This window comes from Oryx dammah, unplaced genomic scaffold, assembly GCF_014754425.2.
Source record: "Oryx dammah isolate SB20612 unplaced genomic scaffold, SCBI_Odam_1.1 HiC_scaffold_2, whole genome shotgun sequence".
Lineage (NCBI taxonomy): Eukaryota > Metazoa > Chordata > Mammalia > Artiodactyla > Bovidae > Oryx > Oryx dammah.
Genome location: NW_024070186.1, coordinates 23,056,551 through 23,075,729, shown reverse-complemented (window position 1 = coordinate 23,075,729; position 19,179 = coordinate 23,056,551). Strand labels below are relative to the sequence as shown.

General features: G+C 46.5%; 1 protein-coding gene across 1 annotated transcript in view; it reads right to left on the bottom strand.

Moving 5' to 3' along the window:
- Nucleotides 1-19,179, bottom strand: part of EPHB1 (EPH receptor B1) — a 455,697-nt gene that overhangs the window by 151,994 nt on the left and 284,524 nt on the right. The window contains exon 4 of the mRNA XM_040233096.1: nt 3,804-3,959. Within this exon, the coding sequence (XP_040089030.1) occupies nt 3,804-3,959 (156 nt within the window). The remainder of the gene's footprint in view (nt 1-3,803; nt 3,960-19,179) is intronic.

The window sequence follows — 19,179 nt, the reverse complement described above, 5'->3', positions numbered from 1 at the left end:
CCGGAGATTAAAAAGAAAATAAGGAAATGCCCACACAGGGCTATGAAAGTTGTCATGCGTTTTAAATGTTTAGATTAATTTAGAATAAATTAACACTTTGAACACTATAAAAAATACAATGAATATATATGTGGTGCTTGTTTCAAGAGATTAGCAAGAGTCACAAAAACATCAATTTTTTTTAGCAAACTACAGATATTTTTAGCCTTGTAAAAGAGTACATTTTAAATCAGAAAATTTTTGTGTAAAATGTCCAGTATTGTCAGTGAATGACTATTGATATAACCTCATTAAAAGACAGTGGCAACAGGCCATGCCTGAGGCCTAGGCTCTTGGAGGCTTCCAACACTGTGTCCCTTTCCCCCATCACAACCCAGACCTGAACACCGTAGGCACCCACCGGCCTATATATTTTAGAAGGACAGAGCTCTCCTTTGCCTGGGTCCTCCCAGCACCTCATTGGGCCATCACCATCCTTTGTTTGCCTGGACAGAGGTGTGTACTTGTGAAATGAACAAGCACCTGGACCCTGCCCACCAATCCCTCCCCCACCAACCCTCTATCAGCTGGCCAGGCCCATGCTGGCTGCCTTGCTCCACCTGCAGAACCAGCTGAGACCCAAGGCCATGGGGCAGAGCTGTGCCTGGCCTCCACAGCTCCAGATATGCTCCTTGTATCTGAAAAATTATTTACACTAGTGATGTGCAATGCCTTTTTAAGAGAACAGATGGCACCTCCAATTAGAATGCTTTAAAAGGAAACCCTAATGAGAGTATAAAAGCCAACAAATTGACTTTTTCATACAGTACTTCCCTGGCACACAATAAATCAAATATATAATGAGGCTCAATAAAATAATAGGTTTATTTACACTTGTTTTGCCTAGCATTGTGCTACCAGCCAGCCTGGCCTCTGGGTCCTCTTACCCACTGCTGGCCCCTGCCAACCAGAGCCTGGAGCTGGACAATGCATCCTTGAGATGCTCTTGGCCAGACCTCTACAGGCAACTGGGACTCTGATTTGGCAATTTTTGGCCAGACCCTAGAATTCTGCTTCTAGGGGTTGAAAGAGCTCAGGACAGTGTACAGGGTGTGGTGACATTCCTCCACACCCTGACATCCTGACAAGTCCTGCATTCACCTCCCCACTCTGGGTAAGATGTGGAGATTGTAGTAGGACATAGGAGCTAGAAAGGTGTGTCTAACTTAGAGCTAGCTGCCAGTGCAAGAGAGAAAAGCCTGGGAGGTCTGAGTTTAATGAGCTGGACTCAGGACATGGGTGAGCAGTGGGCAGTGAAGGTCTACAGTGTGCAGAGTGAAGGCTCTGGGATGCTCCTGTTTATACCATGAAGCAGCCCTGTTTGTGCAAGCACATCAGGTCAGGTGACAGAGAGATAAAAGGGAGATGTCATGTGAGAGGTAAAGAGAGAGGTGCTACCATGCAATGAGCTCCACGTCTGTCATTGCCCTACCTGCTCTCTAGGTGGCCTTCTTCAGGGGCTGGATGGATTTACAGGGTGTGTATGCTGGAGTTAGAAGCTGGGGTCCCAGACTTTTATTTTCATGAGTTTATCTGCAGAGGGAGGCTGGTCAGTAAGAGAGGGTCTGTGAGAGTGGAGGGGGATGTTTTCAGGATGGAAGCTGTGAGAACCTGAATTTTGGCAATCATGGAGACTGGTCCTTAGTCTGGATATCCAGGAAGCAGAGATTGAGCCTAAGTGGCTTCTAAAGAAGTGCATGAAACAATGCTTGTTGGGTTCACAGGGATACACAGCGGAACCTCAGAAATCAGTACAGGGGTAGCACAAAAGGAAGACTGGGACTCCAGTCAGCAGAAATGGAATCATTTCTGTTCATATCAACCCAGAGAGATCTGGGGAAAAATCAGTTTACAAAAGGATGAACTTTTTCTCAGTTCCAATCTATAAGCATTGACTGACCTCAGAAGTTTGATCTAGAAGGCACTTTCATTCTTCTTCTTTGTCCAGCAAGGGTTATATATACTGCAAGGCCAGGATTAAGAAATTCTACCTGGAGTTCAGTCATTTTTTTCTGCCCATCAAAACTGCAAATATGTATGAAATGTTTCCTCTGTGTCTTTCTATACTGGGGTGGGCAGAAGGAGTTTGGTCAGAGGAGGTGAAGGAAAGGTCCTTACTCGGAGCAATCCAGGCAACATTACCCAACACAGAAGAAAGTTCTAGCATAATTAGAGGTTAACCTGTAGCACTGACTTCTGAATGCAACAAGAATACTGAAAGGGAAAAGTATCCCTATTTTAGGGCTGCCACACTTAGGAGGGGAGGAGCAAGTTCTTGAAAGTGCTGCGCAGGGATAAAGGTGCTTCTGATCTCCACACGATGGTGAATTATGAGGAAGAACATGGTGGAGAAAATCTCCCCTCCTCCAGCCCTCCCCTACAGGGAGCAGAGTTGCCCCCGCTTCCGTTTTGGCAGGATGACTGCCCTTCCCTCTACAGCAGAGAGTAGGAGAGTGGTGGGGCTGATGCACAGGCCCCAGCCCCTAGAATTTCTGCCTCAGGGGTTCACGCTAGACTCTGGTCCTGTCGTCTGGCAGAGGCATGGATGTACCATATAGGCACGTGGCACACAGGGACCTTCACTGGGTAACCAAAAAGACAAGTGAAGGATAACTGGACTCTGCTGTACAGTAGAAACTCACATAAAATTTTAAAGCCACCATGCGTGCGTGTGCTTGCTTGCTAAGTCAAAGCCAACTCTTTGTAGCCTGCCAGGCTCCTCCTCTTTGACCATGGGATTTCCCAGGCAAGAATACTGGAATGAATTGCCAGTTCCTTCTCCAGGAGATCTTTCCAACCCAGGGATCAAACCCACATCTCCTGCACTGCCAGGTGGGTTCTTTACCACTGAGCCAATACTCCAGTATAAAGTTTAAAAAGGGGAAATACTGAGAGGCAGAGGAAGGCTTCTTGAGCCTGGCTGGGTGGGAACAGTTTAGAGACCTTATGAGAAAGAAGCTGAAACAGGGGAAAATCAGCATCCGGCTGACAAAGTGGGAAGCAATGGTTGGAATCAATGGCTACTGCTAAATAGGATTTTTGTTTAAAACTGTTAAATTCTCTTTTCTACTTCTCCACTGAATGTTCAGTAGAATCTACATCCAATGCCACAATAAGTTATCAGTGGTTATCTCTGGATATAGATAATATGGTTGCATTTGTTTTCATATTTACTCATTTCTGCTCAAATTCTCTCCAGTCAACATGCATTAACTTTGTAATCAAAAACTATAACAAATGTTGTTTTATAAAAATCTACATTAGAAAAAAAGAAAAATTTTACTAGACAATTAGTAAAATCATGAGAGTTCTGAGGGGAGCCTGGTCACAGAGATACAGGAAGCCTAGTGAAAAGAGAGGATATTCTCAGCTGTGAAGACCAAGTGATCTTCTTGGAGGAGGTGACTGGAAGAGTTACCAGGAATTGTTCCAACATCTTGGTGCACCTTGATTTTGCACTCAAAGAACTCTCCATTTGACATTTTTAACCATCTGGTGGACAGAAATTGTCTTGCTTGGGTAGGAGGAAGGCCCTCTCATCTGGGAGGAGGGGACAAAGCAAGAACATTCTCTTGACCATTACTACTGATAGAGGGGCCCTGCTTGCCCAGCAAGGAGCTGTTCATTTCAGCACCACAGCCAGCATTTCTGCTTTGTACCTTGCAGTTGGAGAATGGTGTCTTAAGTCTTCCCTGCCCCAGGCCCACCACTTGCACTATGAGACAATCAAACTCCTCAGCTCAGAGCCCCTACTATACACTTACTAGTGCATGCCACTTCTGGGGGGTCAAAATCCGCTCGGTAGTAGCCGGTCCGGCAGGTGCAGATGGGAGATGCCTCTGAAGGGGATCGGCTGTTGGAAGGGCAGTGAGAGCAGACCTCAGCTTCCTGGCTGGCCTTGAACATCCCTGCAGGGCAAGCTGGAAAATAAAGATGCTGTCTTAGAATTAATGGAAGAGGGGCCACAGAGGCCTTTCCCGGAACTGGAAAATGAACCATTCTGTCCCCTGAAAAAGGACATTGAGATACCCCATTGCTCAAAGTGAGCATTTCAGATAGAGGAAACCCCTACTTAAAACTTCCAAGTCTTCAAACATCCTAAGTAAAATATATTTTTCCAGTACCAATGGCCTCTCTCACTTGAACAATATGAATAATGATTCTTCCCTTTCAGGAATGTCGAGAGATTTAATTGAGAAAATGAATCTAATGTGTAGCTCAGTGTCTGAGGCATAAGTGCTCTATAAATGATTATTCCCTCCCTCTTCCACCTGGTTAACAGGTGGGGCCTTACCCTGATCCACTCAGTGAAGGAATTTCACTGGTACTCAGATGGAACGATGCCCTGGTTGACAATGGGCTGGACCTATGGTTCTTAAATGTCACATTGCAACACACATGAGGGACACTGTGAGCTGTGTTAACACTTATTATGAATGATAGTAAAGGGCTGAAATTCATGAGTGATTCTTTAAGAAGAAATTAAAGTGATTTCAAGGTTACTGGCTTAACAACATCATTCTCCCTTAATTGCATTTTGAAACGCTTGGAGGTGGGGGTGGGGCAAAGAAGGATGGCTTTACAGGCAGTGCACTGGGGAACGTGCCATGCACTTGGTATCATCTATCATGTACCTGTCAGTGGGGAAGTTTGGGAATGCCTCATACAACCCGATGCCCACTAGAGCTGTCCACAGATATAAGGCACTTATTCTTTTTTCTCCATAGGCCAGCCTGTGAAGAGCCGTGCCCCCAAAAGTCTGGCTCTAGGCCATTCCTCAAGGTTTTACCATGCCTCATCTCCAGAGACCTGTGACTCTAGACATCTGGTTCCTGCCTTGCTGATTCCTCAGAAAATTGGCCCTGCCTGTCTGCTTCTGTCAGGCCCTTTCTCACTATCTCAGCTCCTGACTCTTCTGGTCCCCAAGAAACCTGCTCTGGCTTATCCTCCTTTGAGACCAGGCAAAACTAATTTCATGGTCAACTGGCTTTCTTACATACTTCACTAATTCATTCAACAGACATTTAATATGATCCTGCAAAGAACTTGACCCAGGGAATTTTGAGAACAGAACCTGCCCTCAAGGAGTTCTTGATCCAATGTAGTCATACAACCACAATACTATGCGATCATGCCAGGGACTTCCCAGGTGGCCCTAATGCTAAAGAACTTGCTTGCCAGTGCAGGAGACATAAGAGATGTGTGCTCAATCCCTGGGTCAGGAAGATCCCCTGAGGTAGGGAATGGCAACCAACTCCAGTATTCTTGTCTGGATAATCCCATGGATGGAGGAGCCTGGCAGGCTACAGTCCACAGCATTGCAGAGTCAGACGCAACTGAAGCGACTTAGCGTGCACACATGTGAACACTGCCGTAGGAGAAGTGCCACTACTAAGGTTTCTGCTTATACAGAGCTCATCTTCCCAGATAGACCGTCCTCCTGGAAAGTGCAGAGTATTTTTTAACAGTAGCAGTAGCCACCATCTGTTAACATTCTTGATAAGTGCTTATATGCGTTCCTCTGTGGGATAGCTATTATTAGCTCCATTTTGTTAATAAGGAAATCGGAACACTGAAAGGTTAAAAAATGTTGCCTAGAATCACACAGTGGGAGAAGTAATAGCGATGACATACATATAAACTGTCTGGAAAATATCCATATCTCTTCTACCAAGACAAGAAAGAACTGTTTCCTTTGCTGGGTAAGTTTTCTCACTCCCTCATTTGAAGTGAGCTAAAGGGTTTTGGTCACTCTGGAAGTGCCTGGGGCAGGAGCTCATCTTGAATGGGAGGAAATTTTTGTCATGGAATGTTCTGGAATGGCATAACACAAGCATGTTCCAAGGAGTCCATGTCCTTTGGGTTGTTAACACCTGCTACTCACAAAAGGGGTCTGCAGTCAGACATTTTGCATCTGTGGATTTAAAAAGGTCATTTCATTTTTTAATAAGAATTTTTCAGAACTTCCAAAAATGGGAGATAGAATGCTGTGTTTTCTCACCAATAAACCCTATTTTGAAGCACATCTCCTGGGATTCAAGTTCCATGGAACACACTGGGGTAAACACTGTCTAGATGCTTCAGTAACCTTATCTTAAAGATTTCTGTTGTAACTCATGTAAAAATGGGCCACCCGCTACACGTCTCAGCACATTCAAAAGAAACTTCTGGGTAGAAAGCAAAAAGCAAAAAAAAAAAAACCCTTAAATCTCTACTAAAGGCTTAATAAATAAAACACCAAAGGAAAACTGAATGGTACACCCAAAGTGTCCTAGAATTTGACTTGCAGATTCATCCTTTCAGGCCCACACAGTAAAGTCTTTCCTTCTCTTTCCTCCTCTCTCCCTTTCTCCTTTCCATTTCTCTTCCTTCTCACCCGTGAGAAGCACTTGGCCTTTTCTACTGTGGATCACCCAGCATTGCTGCCTCATTCAGTTCTGGAGGTGGAGAACATATAAATCCCACGTCTGTGCTGCCCAAACACAGCAGAAGCTGTTTGCCTGGAAAGTGGGGGAGGGGAACACGGTGACTCATGCATTCACTGGAGCCCTGCCACATGTAATTTTCTTAATGTATCAGTCCAAGAGAAACAAGGTGTTTTCACTTTCTTTCCAGCATTTAAAAGCCTCCTTTCTTTACATTTAATACATTAACAGCATAAACAGCCATCCCGATGTCCAGGAGTAGCAAGGGAGTTACAAAGTGTCTTCCTCTGAGATCTCTGCTGAAGGAAGGCAGAACCAGAAGGAGGTGACTCCAGAACGAGGTGATTCCACAGAAGGGGGGCAATGACAGAGAAGGAGCCAAGCTGAACTTCAAAAGAGAGAACTTCAGAGAAGGGCTGGAGTGAAAGGCCTTGGGAGGGGGCAAGACTCCCCCTTAGCAACAGTCTTGGGTCCGATTCCTGGCTCAGCTGGATACTACCTGGGTGACCACTAGCAAGTTATGTCATCCTCATCTTGCTTATCTGTATAAAGAATCTATAGAAAAGAAATTTAACACTTCTCATAAAAACTCCCATAGGTCATTAGAATTTATTAAACTCAAATATGAAAATTTACCTAGGCTCAGTAAGAGTTAAACAGTGCTAATTCTTCTTTACCTTCATTTTTCCAGTTCCTTTTAAAAACAAGTTTTCTTTTAAGATTGATAAGCTTAGAGTCCCAAAGTGGGCAAACCAATCCTGGGACCAAATGGAAAAATGTGTTTCTGCACAGATTATTTCTGTTTTGTATAATGGGAGAATCATTATATCTGTAACATATTTCTTATTGATACTCACAAAATAGATGAATCTCATTAATATTCAGATTTCATAAGTTAATATTGTTTTAAAATCTATGTCTAGGCATTCCCTAATTTATAAATAAGCTGTATTCCTAGGTTCACTTATTGAATATTTAGACTAACTTGTCAGCATACTTGGGCTATATTTTCTCATAGAATTAATGCTTTAAATAATGCTTAGCATGCCAGACTAGTCCACAAAGCCTTTTTTAACTCATCTTATATCAGACATCATTGAAAAGAAATAGAAGTTAGTAAGACTGTTACTTTACTAGAAATTTAACATAGAAAAATAAATAAGAAATTTGTGCTACCCCTTGAGGAAAAGCAGTTTTAATTAGAGGTGATACATGGAGCTGCTCTTAGAGGCTAACAAAAAAAATTTAGACCAAGGGAAGCAAAAGAAATGGCCTCAGGCCAGAGAAGTCACCTGAGTACATAAAGTGGTTTGGAGTAACACAGTAGAGAATGGTAGGGGCTCTGGCAGCCACACACACCTGCCTGAAGGCTCAAAAAAATAATAATAATTAAATGCTGGGAGGGATTGGGGGCAGGAGGAGAAGGGGACGACCGAGGATGAGATGGCTGGATGGCATCACGGACTCGATGGATGTGAGTCTGGGTGAACTCTGGGAGATGGTGATGGACAGGGAGGCCTGGCGTGCTGCGATTCATGGGGTTGCAAAGAGTCGGACACGACTGAGCGACTGAACTGAACTGAACTGAACTGAACTGTGATCACCTAATCAAGCACATATCCAAAACTGTCAAGCAATTTTGAAGTTGATAACACAGTTACTTGCTTTAATATCATTTTAAAACTCAGGGGTTGCCTTTCTCTTGATTAAAATTATGGTCAGCACTATCACTATAGACACGAACCTCTCATTCAACTAAATGTTATAGACGATCTAGGCGAGCAGAGCCCAGAGGGTAGGGGACAGGCTCTGGGAAGTGCCCTTCCTTGTGGGGTGAGAGAGGAGGCAGACAATGGAACGCTGGTGTATGTGTTCTTAGTTTGGGGGTGGGGGGACCGGTCAGGCAGGAAGTGCCTGACTTGGAGGATCCCCCACTCTGAGATGAGGACCAGAAGAAGCATTTTCCGGTGGTGACTAAGGGGTGAAATTCAAGAGAGGCTAAGACAAAACTCGAAGGGAAGAGGTGGAAGAATAGGAGAGGTAGGAAGGGAAATTAGGTCAGAGAGTGCCCAGGCCCATCCCCTCCGGGAGCATTTCATCACTATTCCGGGAGGTGTGTGGGAAAGGAAGAGCCGCAGGGCCTTGCTGTGTATTCCCACAAGGCCCCTGTCCGAGGTCCACCTGTGACTTGGAGGGCTGTACGTTTCTGACACTAGCAGAGCCCCGACTGCTTTGTTTCCTTAAGAAAAAGGGGGCTGGCTTCCATTGACTCCATTGCAGAGGATCACGGTTCAGACAGGTAAATGGAGCTTTCAGGTGGTACCCCCTCCCTCGCCACGCACACACATCTTTCCCTGCCCCTGACTCTGGCAGAGAGCAACAGACAAGACATGAGTACCAGGTCCCTAAGCATGTGTGTATTTTCCATCCCTGAAGCAAAATACGTAGCATTTCCCTCCCGCTTCAAGCAACAAGGGACTGGTACGTGTGACCTCTAGCTGATATCCAGAAGGGCACCTTGAAACACTCACCCAACTTCTCAGAGCCTCAGGATGTAAGGGATCATCTAGAGCTTACGATGCTCTTGAGAACCCCCTCCCCTCCCCTCCCTGCACACAGCCTCCCCGTGACACTAAATCCATCACCAACAGTACTATTACTTTATAAAGAAACAGATTAAGTGTCTCATAAACAGTGCAGTGATTGAGATAATGGAAAGCGCCTCTCGTCCCCATCTGCAGCATCAGGTTATGAAGCATTTCCAAGCAGCCAGGGAGAGGAAATTAATAGAAGCAAGAGGGAATAACCACTTTTATGCAATTTCCTCAGGAGATAGTGGACCATCTAATCTTTATTGGAGCCCTTTAACCTGTCACTCAGCACTCACCAGAGCCTCTTTAGCTCTCACAATTTTTCTTGATATCCAAGAGAGAGAAAATGAAAACCTCATAACATTATTTTATAATTTTTGTACTTGGAGGGTGCACATTGCCTCTGCCCCTCCCCCTCTACTGAGGCCTCACGAAACATTTTTATGCAGCAGGAATGTGGGAGAGCTTAACTATTCCCGGTGCATGGTCTAGGGGGTCACAGCTTCTCTGCAGAAAGGAAATCTCTCCGTGCATTTTAAATGTGATGCTTCCCTCCACCGCAGCCTTCTGTCCTTGGTTTTTCTTTTTAATAATCTGATTACTTCTCCTGATCTAATTTTTTTCCCCCAAATGAGTTTGCAAAGGTTCATGCCAATGAATATTCATCCCCTGTTTAAGAACTGGGTGCCTTTTTCTCAAGGCAGGTGCAGCTCAGCAGCTGGCTGAGGAGGTGTGCCAGCCTCTGGGGGTGACAGTGAGAGGGGCGAGGCTCGTGCTCCTGGTGAGGAAGAAAGAGGTTCACAGCCCTGAGCTCACTGCCTCTCAACCTCCCCTTTTGTCTCCAAACCCTGCCTGTGCTCTTGAGGAGCCTGCGGAGGGGTGGGCAGTGACTGAGACACACCTCCGCAGCCCCCAGGATGGGCGCGGTGGGCGGGACAGGAGGCGGGGTCAAGCCCTTTCTGCAGGGCATGTGCACAGTTCTGCAAGGCTCTACTCTGAGGTCTTGTGGCCTCAGGTGAGCCCTGCTTGTACATTCACGCCTGCGACCCAATGCCTCCCTCATCTTCGCTTTAGGGAGGCTGACCCCAGGGGTTCTTGACTCTGGACCTCCAGGCATGAAGCTCTGGGGAAGGAGGTGTGCTGGGGTTCCCTGTCTATGTCATCAGTAGTCTGTGTATTTCCCAGACATGGGTCTCCCTGAACAATCCCAGGCCATCCCAGTGGGACCCAGGCCTTGCGAAACCCCCACTTTCCCTTATAGTGAGGGCAATGTGTGGAGAAAACCAATAGCAGAGAAGTGGTTTCCAGGCATCCACCCAGTGGATCATCCAACTACTGTACTAGATGGAAAGGTCTCTGAAGGTTGATGCTAGGTCTTGCCCTCTTTGCACTTTCTTCTCCCTGGTACTGAGCACAGGCCTTCCACATAGACACATGCACTGGCTGCCTGGAGGTGGTGCCACTCGCACAGGCCTTGAAGGATGGGCAAAAGCTGATGCAGAAATGGGAGGGTGAGGCAAGGGGAAAAGAGTGCCCCAAGCCTTGGAGAGAACAGGAACAGCACTTGCCTGGGGAACTTGGAGGGAGAGGGAACCTGGCAGTAGAGGCTGCCGGGCACACACAGCATTCATGGGGCCACAGCAGGAAGTTGGCTGGAGGGCTCAGGTGTGTCGAACTGCATACATGGGGCGAAATGGGTCTCCAGTCCCTGCCTTCATGGGCCCAGTGCCAGCAGTAATAGCCTGTGCAGAGGGAACACTTAGCTGTGTCATACAGTCGTATCACTCTTAGTGACACTTGCTGAAATTGATGAATGCTGCAGGCACCATGACATAGACGAGACTGTAACTTCCAGTGCTATTAAGCTGCTCAGGCAGTAGCAGCAGCAAGCCTAGAACACATCAATCAGCAGGGAAGTTGTTAAAGATGTGGGGTCAGGGTCAGGGGCGCTTAGCCTTGGTGAAATGGGGAGATCACTGGTCAGAACTGAAGGATGACAAACAGAGGAGCAGCGTCCCGGGGGGAGGGGCAGGCAGTTAGATCCTTGTCACTGATGATGCCTACTCCTAGGGAACAGCCGGGCACAGTACAGCCAAGACCAGGTTTGGGGAGGGGGACTGGACTGGGGATCAGAGCCTCTCAGCAGGGAATTCAGGGCTGCATCCTGCAGTCCTGGCCCAAGTCAGTGTTTGGGTTGTGGGATTGTAAAGCAAACCTAGGGGTTTTCTGTGATCTAGGCCAGTGATTCTCAACCTGTGGTCTCTAGACCAGAACCACCGGCAGCAGCACCCAGGAACTTGTAGAAATTCAGAATCCAAGACCCCACTCCAAACCTACTGAACCAGAAATGCTGGGGTGGGGCCCAGTGATCTGAGTGTTCGAAAGCCCTCCAGGGGATTCTGACACACCTCCAGTTTGAGAACTGCTGCTTTAGGATCTTCAGGTAGAGTAGAAACATCCTGGCTTTGGGGTCTATGAAAACGGCCACTTCCTGGTTATGTGATCTTATGCAAGTTACTTAACCCTCAACCTCAGCCCCCAACCCTGTATACAGGGATGCTAGAGTAACCTCCTTCTTACAGTTTTGTGATGATCAGTATAATATGTGCAAACATACTGGAATGTAGCATCTCCTCAATAAATAGAGGCTAGGTGTTTTCTGCAAGGAGCCAGACTGAATGTTTTCAACTGCCATTCATTTTAAAGTATATAATTGGCCACAAAATATAAACTTGGAGCCAATGCTAGGCACTGAGATCTACCAGTGGATGAAACGCACAAAGAGCCCTCCACCATGAAGCTGACTTCCTAGTGGAGGAAGTGAAGTGAAGTCGCTCAGTTGTGTTCGACTCTTTGTGACCCCGTGGACTGTAGCCCACCAGGCTTCTCCACCCATGGGATTCTCCAGGCAAGAATACTGGAGTGGGTTGCCATTTCCTTCTTCAGGGGGTATTCCAGACCCAGGGATCGAACCCAGGTCTCCTGCATTGCAGGCAGACGCTTTAACCTCTGAGACTCTAAACTGGAAATTCCAACAGAGAGAATCAGTGTAGGAGGTCAGACCAGGCACTAACTGAGGCTGGGAGGGTCTCAGACAACTGACACCTAAGTAAAGACATAAAGAATTAATAGAAGCTGAATAGGTTGCAGAGGTAAAGTGGGTTAGTGAGGGGAGACAGAACACCCTCCATGTGGAGAAAGCAGCATGTGCAAAGGCCCTGGAGAAAAAAATATGACTCAGTCCATAAATTGTGAGCAGTGTTTCTATGATCCATTGTTGTATGTGGAGTGGACAGGGGTCAGTTGATGAGGAGGCTGAGTCTCATGTCAGCCCCTAGATTTGATCCTTAGATCATGGGCCACTGCTAAGTTGAACACTGGGGAAAAAACACAATCAGATTTTTTGTGTCTGAAAGATCACACTGGCTGCTGGGAAGAGAATGGGTTGGAGGAGTGGGGACAGTTAAAGAGAGTCACAAAAGTCCAGAAAGAGCAATAATCACTGGGGTAGTGGGAACAGAGTCAAAAGTCATTAAAAGAGGAGAAGCTGGCGATTAAGTGGGCCTCCCTCATTCATCATCAGTATGCCCGGAGTCCCCACTGGATGTCAGGCACTGGGCTAAGTGACCTGTTGATGGCTTGTACCCCTTCTTCCTACCAATGCCAGAAAGCCTGCCCTCCACATTTCATCTACTTGGGCCAGGCATTTTCCTCTTCCTGGAGTTCTCTTTTAAAAACCCTATAGCCTGGCACTGAGTTCACTTTCCCTATGACTTTGAGGGGGTTGAGAGTGACATTAGGAAAGGGAAGAATGGGGAAGGTGGGGTGGGGCTCCTCCTGGAGATGGCTGGGTCTGCTTCCCACCACCAGCCAGCAAACAGGGCCCTCACCCTGAGGAGGATCCTTCACGCAGGAATCTTTCAGGACCTTGGACAGGGAGGGAGGGAGGCCTCTAGCTGGAAACCCAGCTGGCAGGTACTCGATGTCACTGGACCCTGAAGGTTGTGGCGCTACCTGAATGCCTTCCCAACAGGCTACCTGGACAGCCAGTAGCTGCTGGGGGCCCCATGGAACTGCTGATTAAGCTTTAGCCTGACAGAGCCCTTCCCCTTTTATAAGTTTGACTCATTTGAGGGGTACTTCCTGTGTGCCCTGAGTTAGTTCTAGAAGAGTCACTTTCTTTACACTGGGAGAGGAGAGGGCTGTTGTTGAGGAGATAGGGCAGACATGCAGGGAATCAGATGTAGAAGGGGGCCTGGAGGAGCCCTTGATCCATAGGTAGCAGATGGCCAGTGAAGACGGAATTCTTCAGATGCGGGGCTCCAGGGCCAGAGCAAGGCCTCCTGGAGAAAAGCTAATGTCACAGCCAGGTGGTGAAGGAGGTGGGTGAGCACATGCTGGGGGTACAGCAGGGGAAGGAGGGGTCTGTCCTCGCGCAGAGAGCGGAAGCATGCTGCCAGCAGCAGGACAGATTCCTTGAAGGAAATATGGCCTCCCCACTTCCCTCCCCACCACCTGAGATGCTCCTCAGGGTCCCCGGAACTCGACAAAGCAGAAATGAGGGTCAGATCACTTCAGATCTTCCAATGGGCCTCTCCTGATCAGACACACACTCTGGGCCACAGGGCTGCCAGGCCTTGGCTCCCACTGCTGTGTCAGGGGAGGGGGTGGGCAGGGAATCCCCAGATGCCCCGTCTCTAGGCCCTGTCCCCACCCACGTCAAAGCCTGCCTGCCAGTGCTCTGAAAGCACCGTCAATCTGGTTTCTCTGGGCAGCAGGCGACAGGGACATATGCTTGCAGTCAGGTGGCTTCCCACATTTTCGAACTGAAGTGTTTATTTTACCCTTTGAGAAAAGCCTTATTTTTAAGTATTCCCTGACACAGAACTTGATGGATTCCCTTAAAAAAAATAATCTATGATCAAGTGTTTAAGATAAATGAAGGTGACTTCTTACTGCATTTCTCAAGGCTGGACAATGACGAGAAGCCACCCTCACTCTTCCTGTGGCTGGGGCAGGGCTGGCCACCTGCACGCACACAGACAGCCAGGCCTGGTGAGTCATCACACCCAGAAACAACATTGCTGTCCCCTGCTCTCTCTGTTTCTCAGTGACAATGTAGGAAAAGAAAAAAAAAAAAAAGCATGTTTAGATGCACTTCCTTTCCAAAATCTGACAAGGTAAATAGCACTCGTCTCCTAGGGAAGGTTATTGTTTCTCCTTTTCCAAGCTTCCTCATTCCAGGATTTTATTGAGTCCACAAATCACATGCAGTCAGGGTGGAAAAAGACCTTAGAAACACCCTAGAAGAGGGTCAGCCAGTATAGCTACGATCACCACCTCCCATGTTGTCCATGGCAGAAATCACTAATCAATCATAGCACTTATTCCCACTCAACCCAGATCAGAGCTCAGAATCTTTAACACAATGCCCCCCCCCCCAGCCCCAGGCAGCTGCTACCCATGGATCGGAGTTGGCCCATCCCAGATCTATGATGGAGAAACTAAGGCCAGGAGAAGGCAAGGGATAACTTGGTCAGAGACGCACCAGAACAAGCCTCAGGGAACCAGAACAAGCCTCAGAGTCTGCTCCACCAGCCTCATCAGGATGAGCCCGCTGCAGCCCTGGGGGAGCTTAGCCCATCCCTGCCTCCGCCTGCCTTGATTCCTTCTCCTTTTTGTCTTTGAGGTCAGCCCCACTGCACAGCCTCCTCTCCAGCTGGGATGCCAGGGAACCTAATTATTCTCTCTGTGTGCATCCGGAGAAGAGTTGCATTATGTTTAAGTAAGTGTAGCTAAGAGGTGCCGCATCTCACGAGAAGGTCAAGTGCTGCATATGTATAATATAAGATTAAGATTTTCTCCTTCTGCGGTGCACTTGATAAAATAATTTTGCTGTGACCTTTACAGAAATGTAGGAGTAGAAATGGGCACAGTGGAACTTCCAGCTTCTCCCCTGGTCACAAAGTCATAAACACCATCAATCTATAACACTATTACACACCACTCAAGTGGGACAAGTGAGCAAAAGAAATGACTTTTATTTTTATTTTTTGGTAATGACAGAACAAAAGCATTGGAGGCTGAAATTCTCAAGCTGGATTACCGGAGCTGTGTTGACAGATAACGGACATGAGTGAATCCTTTCCTCATGCTGCCCTGGCCTAGCCTGGTGGCACAGAGACTGTGGCAGGGGCCTCCTGCAGAGTGTCAGAGGAAAGGGGCCTGTCCAAGGTCACAGAGGAAACAGTAGGGTCTGTCCGGCTCTGCCCTGTGCTTGTCAAGAGGGTGTGCGGGACTGGTCTCAGCTCCTAAACTGCGGTAACAGTGGGTGCACCACTCGGCAAGTCTGGGAGTCAACTCTAACAAAAAAGGGAAAGAGCTGTGAGTAATAATTGATTTTGAAATAATAAGGTTATATGCATCCCAACAGATTCTCCAAGTAGGACTGAACATGACATTTATCCAAAAGGCTGAAGGCAGACAAAGTTGGCAGAATGTTTTGGTCTGACCCATGACTTTCTCTCGAGAACCTCACCAAATATGAACAGGGAAACAGGGCTCACAGATTCTGAAATAGGGAGGACACCCTCCTTCTGTGCAACTGAGCAGAGCCATCAGAGGCGCCGGACCCCTGGAGGCTGTGTGAATGGCCCAGCAGCTGCTGTAACCCAGAGCAGCTGAAAAAGGGCTCCTGCTGAGGGAAGGGCAGAAAAGGGGTGAAGAGTTGTATGCTCTCCGGTGACCATTTATTCCCAGGTGCTGAGAAGTCATCTCCAGCATGCTCTGCATCCTCCCTACCTGCACTTCCTGGATTTAATGATTCAGGAGCATCACCAGCTACCTTCAGGTCTGTTAATTAAACATGATTAAGGGGGAAGCTTGCAGTAAAGCTCAGAGGCGTGAGGGTGGCACTTGGCTCTCAGTGCCCACCTAGGGCAGACCGAAAGAGCCGTCCTTCTGAAGGCACCACGTGAGGGAGGGCTTGGGAAGGAGCAACCGGTGCAGATGCCCAGGGAGGATCATGAGGCAGGAGTGGGGAGAGATGGGCAGGTCCTCCTGAGCAGCCAGTGAGAGGATATTCCCAAAGGAAACAAGTCCCGGGCTGACGGTGACAGGTTCATAGGAGTCTAGCGGGACAGGAGACCACCACCTGAACCCTCCACTGCAGAGGAAGGCGCCCGCTCTTCCTTGACCACCCTCTCCCTGCAGCAGAGGCCTCATATTAAACAAGAGATCAGCCTTTTTTGCAGAGCACAGTTGGGGGGTGACGCTGAGTGCTCTCCTCCCACCCTGTGCAACCTTCTAAGGCAAGGTTTGTGGGTGTTAAACTGACCTCCATTGGCTAAAACTAGTTACAAAGTTGTGTTAATAAAAATAACATAATTAATAATAACAACAATCACCATTTAAATAGCACATTTATCAAGGGCCAGGTACTCAGGTGCTCAGCATGACTTCATTTAATACTCATAACAGTCCTAAGAGACATAAGCTACAATTATTCCCATTTTGCCCATCAGGAAACTGAGGGCAGCTTGTCCAACGCTCGAAGTCAGTGATGGTGACAGGCACTGAACACAGGCTATCTGACTCCAGAGACTTGAGAGCTCATTTGGAATGTTTTAAAATCAGGTAAATTTCCTTGAAACCAATAAAAACCAGTGTGTATCATGTTAAATATAAATTATGGTAATGTGACTTCCTGGGGAAGGGGTGCCAGCTTCTAAGTTATAGACGCTACTACTCCAAAGTCACAGGAAACAAGTTCTATCTTTTTTTTTTTTTTTTGAGCCTTGGTTTCTTCATCTGTAGAAATGGAATTAATTGGCCCTATTTCATAGAGTTGTTTTGATCATTAAATGAGATAATGAATATAAAATGTTTGGTGCAGTACCTAGCATATGATAACTACTCAGTTAAAAGTAGCTGTTTCAATGCTATTCTCTCAAATCATCCTACCCTCGCCTTCTCCCACAGAGTCCAAAAGACTTAAAAAATAAAAGTAGCTATTAATTTATTCTGTTATAAAGTTATTATTGTTCAGTATAAGTACTATGAGCTTCCCCGATGGCTCACTGGTGATGTCGGAGAGGCATGGGTTCAATTCCTTGGGAAGATCCCCTGAAGGAGGAAATGGGCACCCATTCCAGTATTCTTGCCTGGAAAATCCCATGGAGAGAGGAGCCTGGCAGGCTACCGTCCATGGGTACATGACTGAGCACCAAGCACCATAACTAGTGTGCTGATGTTACACTTTTAAAAATTCCTCATTTGTCCCACTCCATGGAACATTCCCATCAAGGTTTAATAATCCATAGGCCTTGGCTTGAATTGCTAAGATTTAGGGATATAAACCGAAGCATATGTAACCTATGGGCAGTGACTGTCAAGAGAGAAAGTTAGCTGGAAAGTAGACATTATGGCTGGACTCAGGCAGCCCTCTTGGGCTATGAGGATTTCAGAACAACAAGTTTAATATGCCTGGGTCTCTAACACCAGGATACAGAGTACCCTACCAGCCTGGATATATTTTACATGACAGAAAACAAGTCTCTCTATTTTTAAAAAATTATCTGACATATTTTTTCTTTCTCATTGACAACTGGAATCCTAACACAATACTTCCTTTCAATTAAGTTTTATAAGGAGGATGGTATCATTCCCATTTCACTGGTAATGACATTTGGGATCAGAGAGGTAGAACAACTTGCCTGGTATTTCACAGCTAGTCTGTGTGAGAGGCAGAATTCAAAACCAGATATGTTTGGCTTCAAAGCTGATACCCTTCCCAGTTATTGGGTTGGCCAAAAAAGTTTATTTGGGTTTTTCAATAAGACTTGAGAATGACATGTTCAGATGCACTTAAGTTCTGATGAGAGGCTTGGGAAATGGATAAGATGTATTGCTTGTCTGCTCAATGACGGCATCTTGCCCTACTTTCCCTGCTTCAAAAGGGAGGAGGGAGAACCATCTATGGTCCACGTCATATGCTGGCTCTGATCCCTCTGAGTCCCCGCCTGCCTTCATTCCTGACCAGATGTAAAAATGTGATGTATGGATGTGGTTGCTGGGCATTCTGCAGAGGCCTGCTCTGAAAGGCAAATTCATCCTTCCTGTGGCTTCTAATAGGCAGAAGGAAGTGAAGGCAGTGTCAATGGTAAGACTGGCTGATTTTCCAGAGGACAGGAGATAAGCAGCCCAGCAGCAGGTATGGGGTGGTAAGTATTCACTGGTACTACCTACTCCCACCTCTAGTAGGCACCAGCTTCCTAAAACATAAGATGTTTGCTATGGACATGATATATGGGTACCTAGAATTATTATTGTTTATTATACCCCAGTCCAAATATGCCAAAGGAGGCTATCACATTTATGCCCACAGCCTGAATAACTTCAGGATGGGACAGTGATACAGAAGTAGCCAGCCTGCTGTCCACCAGCATTGGGGGCATAGAACAGTGAGTGCCAAGGAAATGGCATGCACTGAAATCTGGCTTTCACCATCATCAGACTAATAATCATTATAATCCTATGAAACTTCATTACTGAATTCCCCCTTTACCATTTCTACACGTAACACTCATTTGTTAATAACCAAGATAAAGGTCCATAAAACAATATTGCTCCCATGTAACACGTCTCTTTCTCCTTGCTCTCAATAAGACTCCAGAATTTCATCAGAGGAATGCAAGTGCTTCCATAAGATGTGTCAATTATTTCAAGATGACAGGTATTCGATTCCCAAATTCATCAGTAGGGGCTGAGAATGTATTGGTTCATCAAGCAGAGCACATTTCTGGAAGCGCTCTCACCATTTGGGAATCAAATAATAATTGCAATACCAACACCTTGACTTTCTAATGTATTTTTTCAAGCTAAAGGGTTTCGACACATTCCCCCACCAAACCCATTCTTAGATTCATCTTCTTTGTAGGCTTCTGAAATAGTGAAGGCACTAGTTTTATTTCTTTCATTTTGCAGAGGAAGAAATTCAGATTCTCAACTCAGAAGCTGAGTGACTTACATAAACAAAGCATATTGGAAGCAAAGGAGAGATAGCAGATCTTTCACTCTGAGGCTCAAATCACTTGAGTACACAGCTTCAGAAACATCACTTCTTG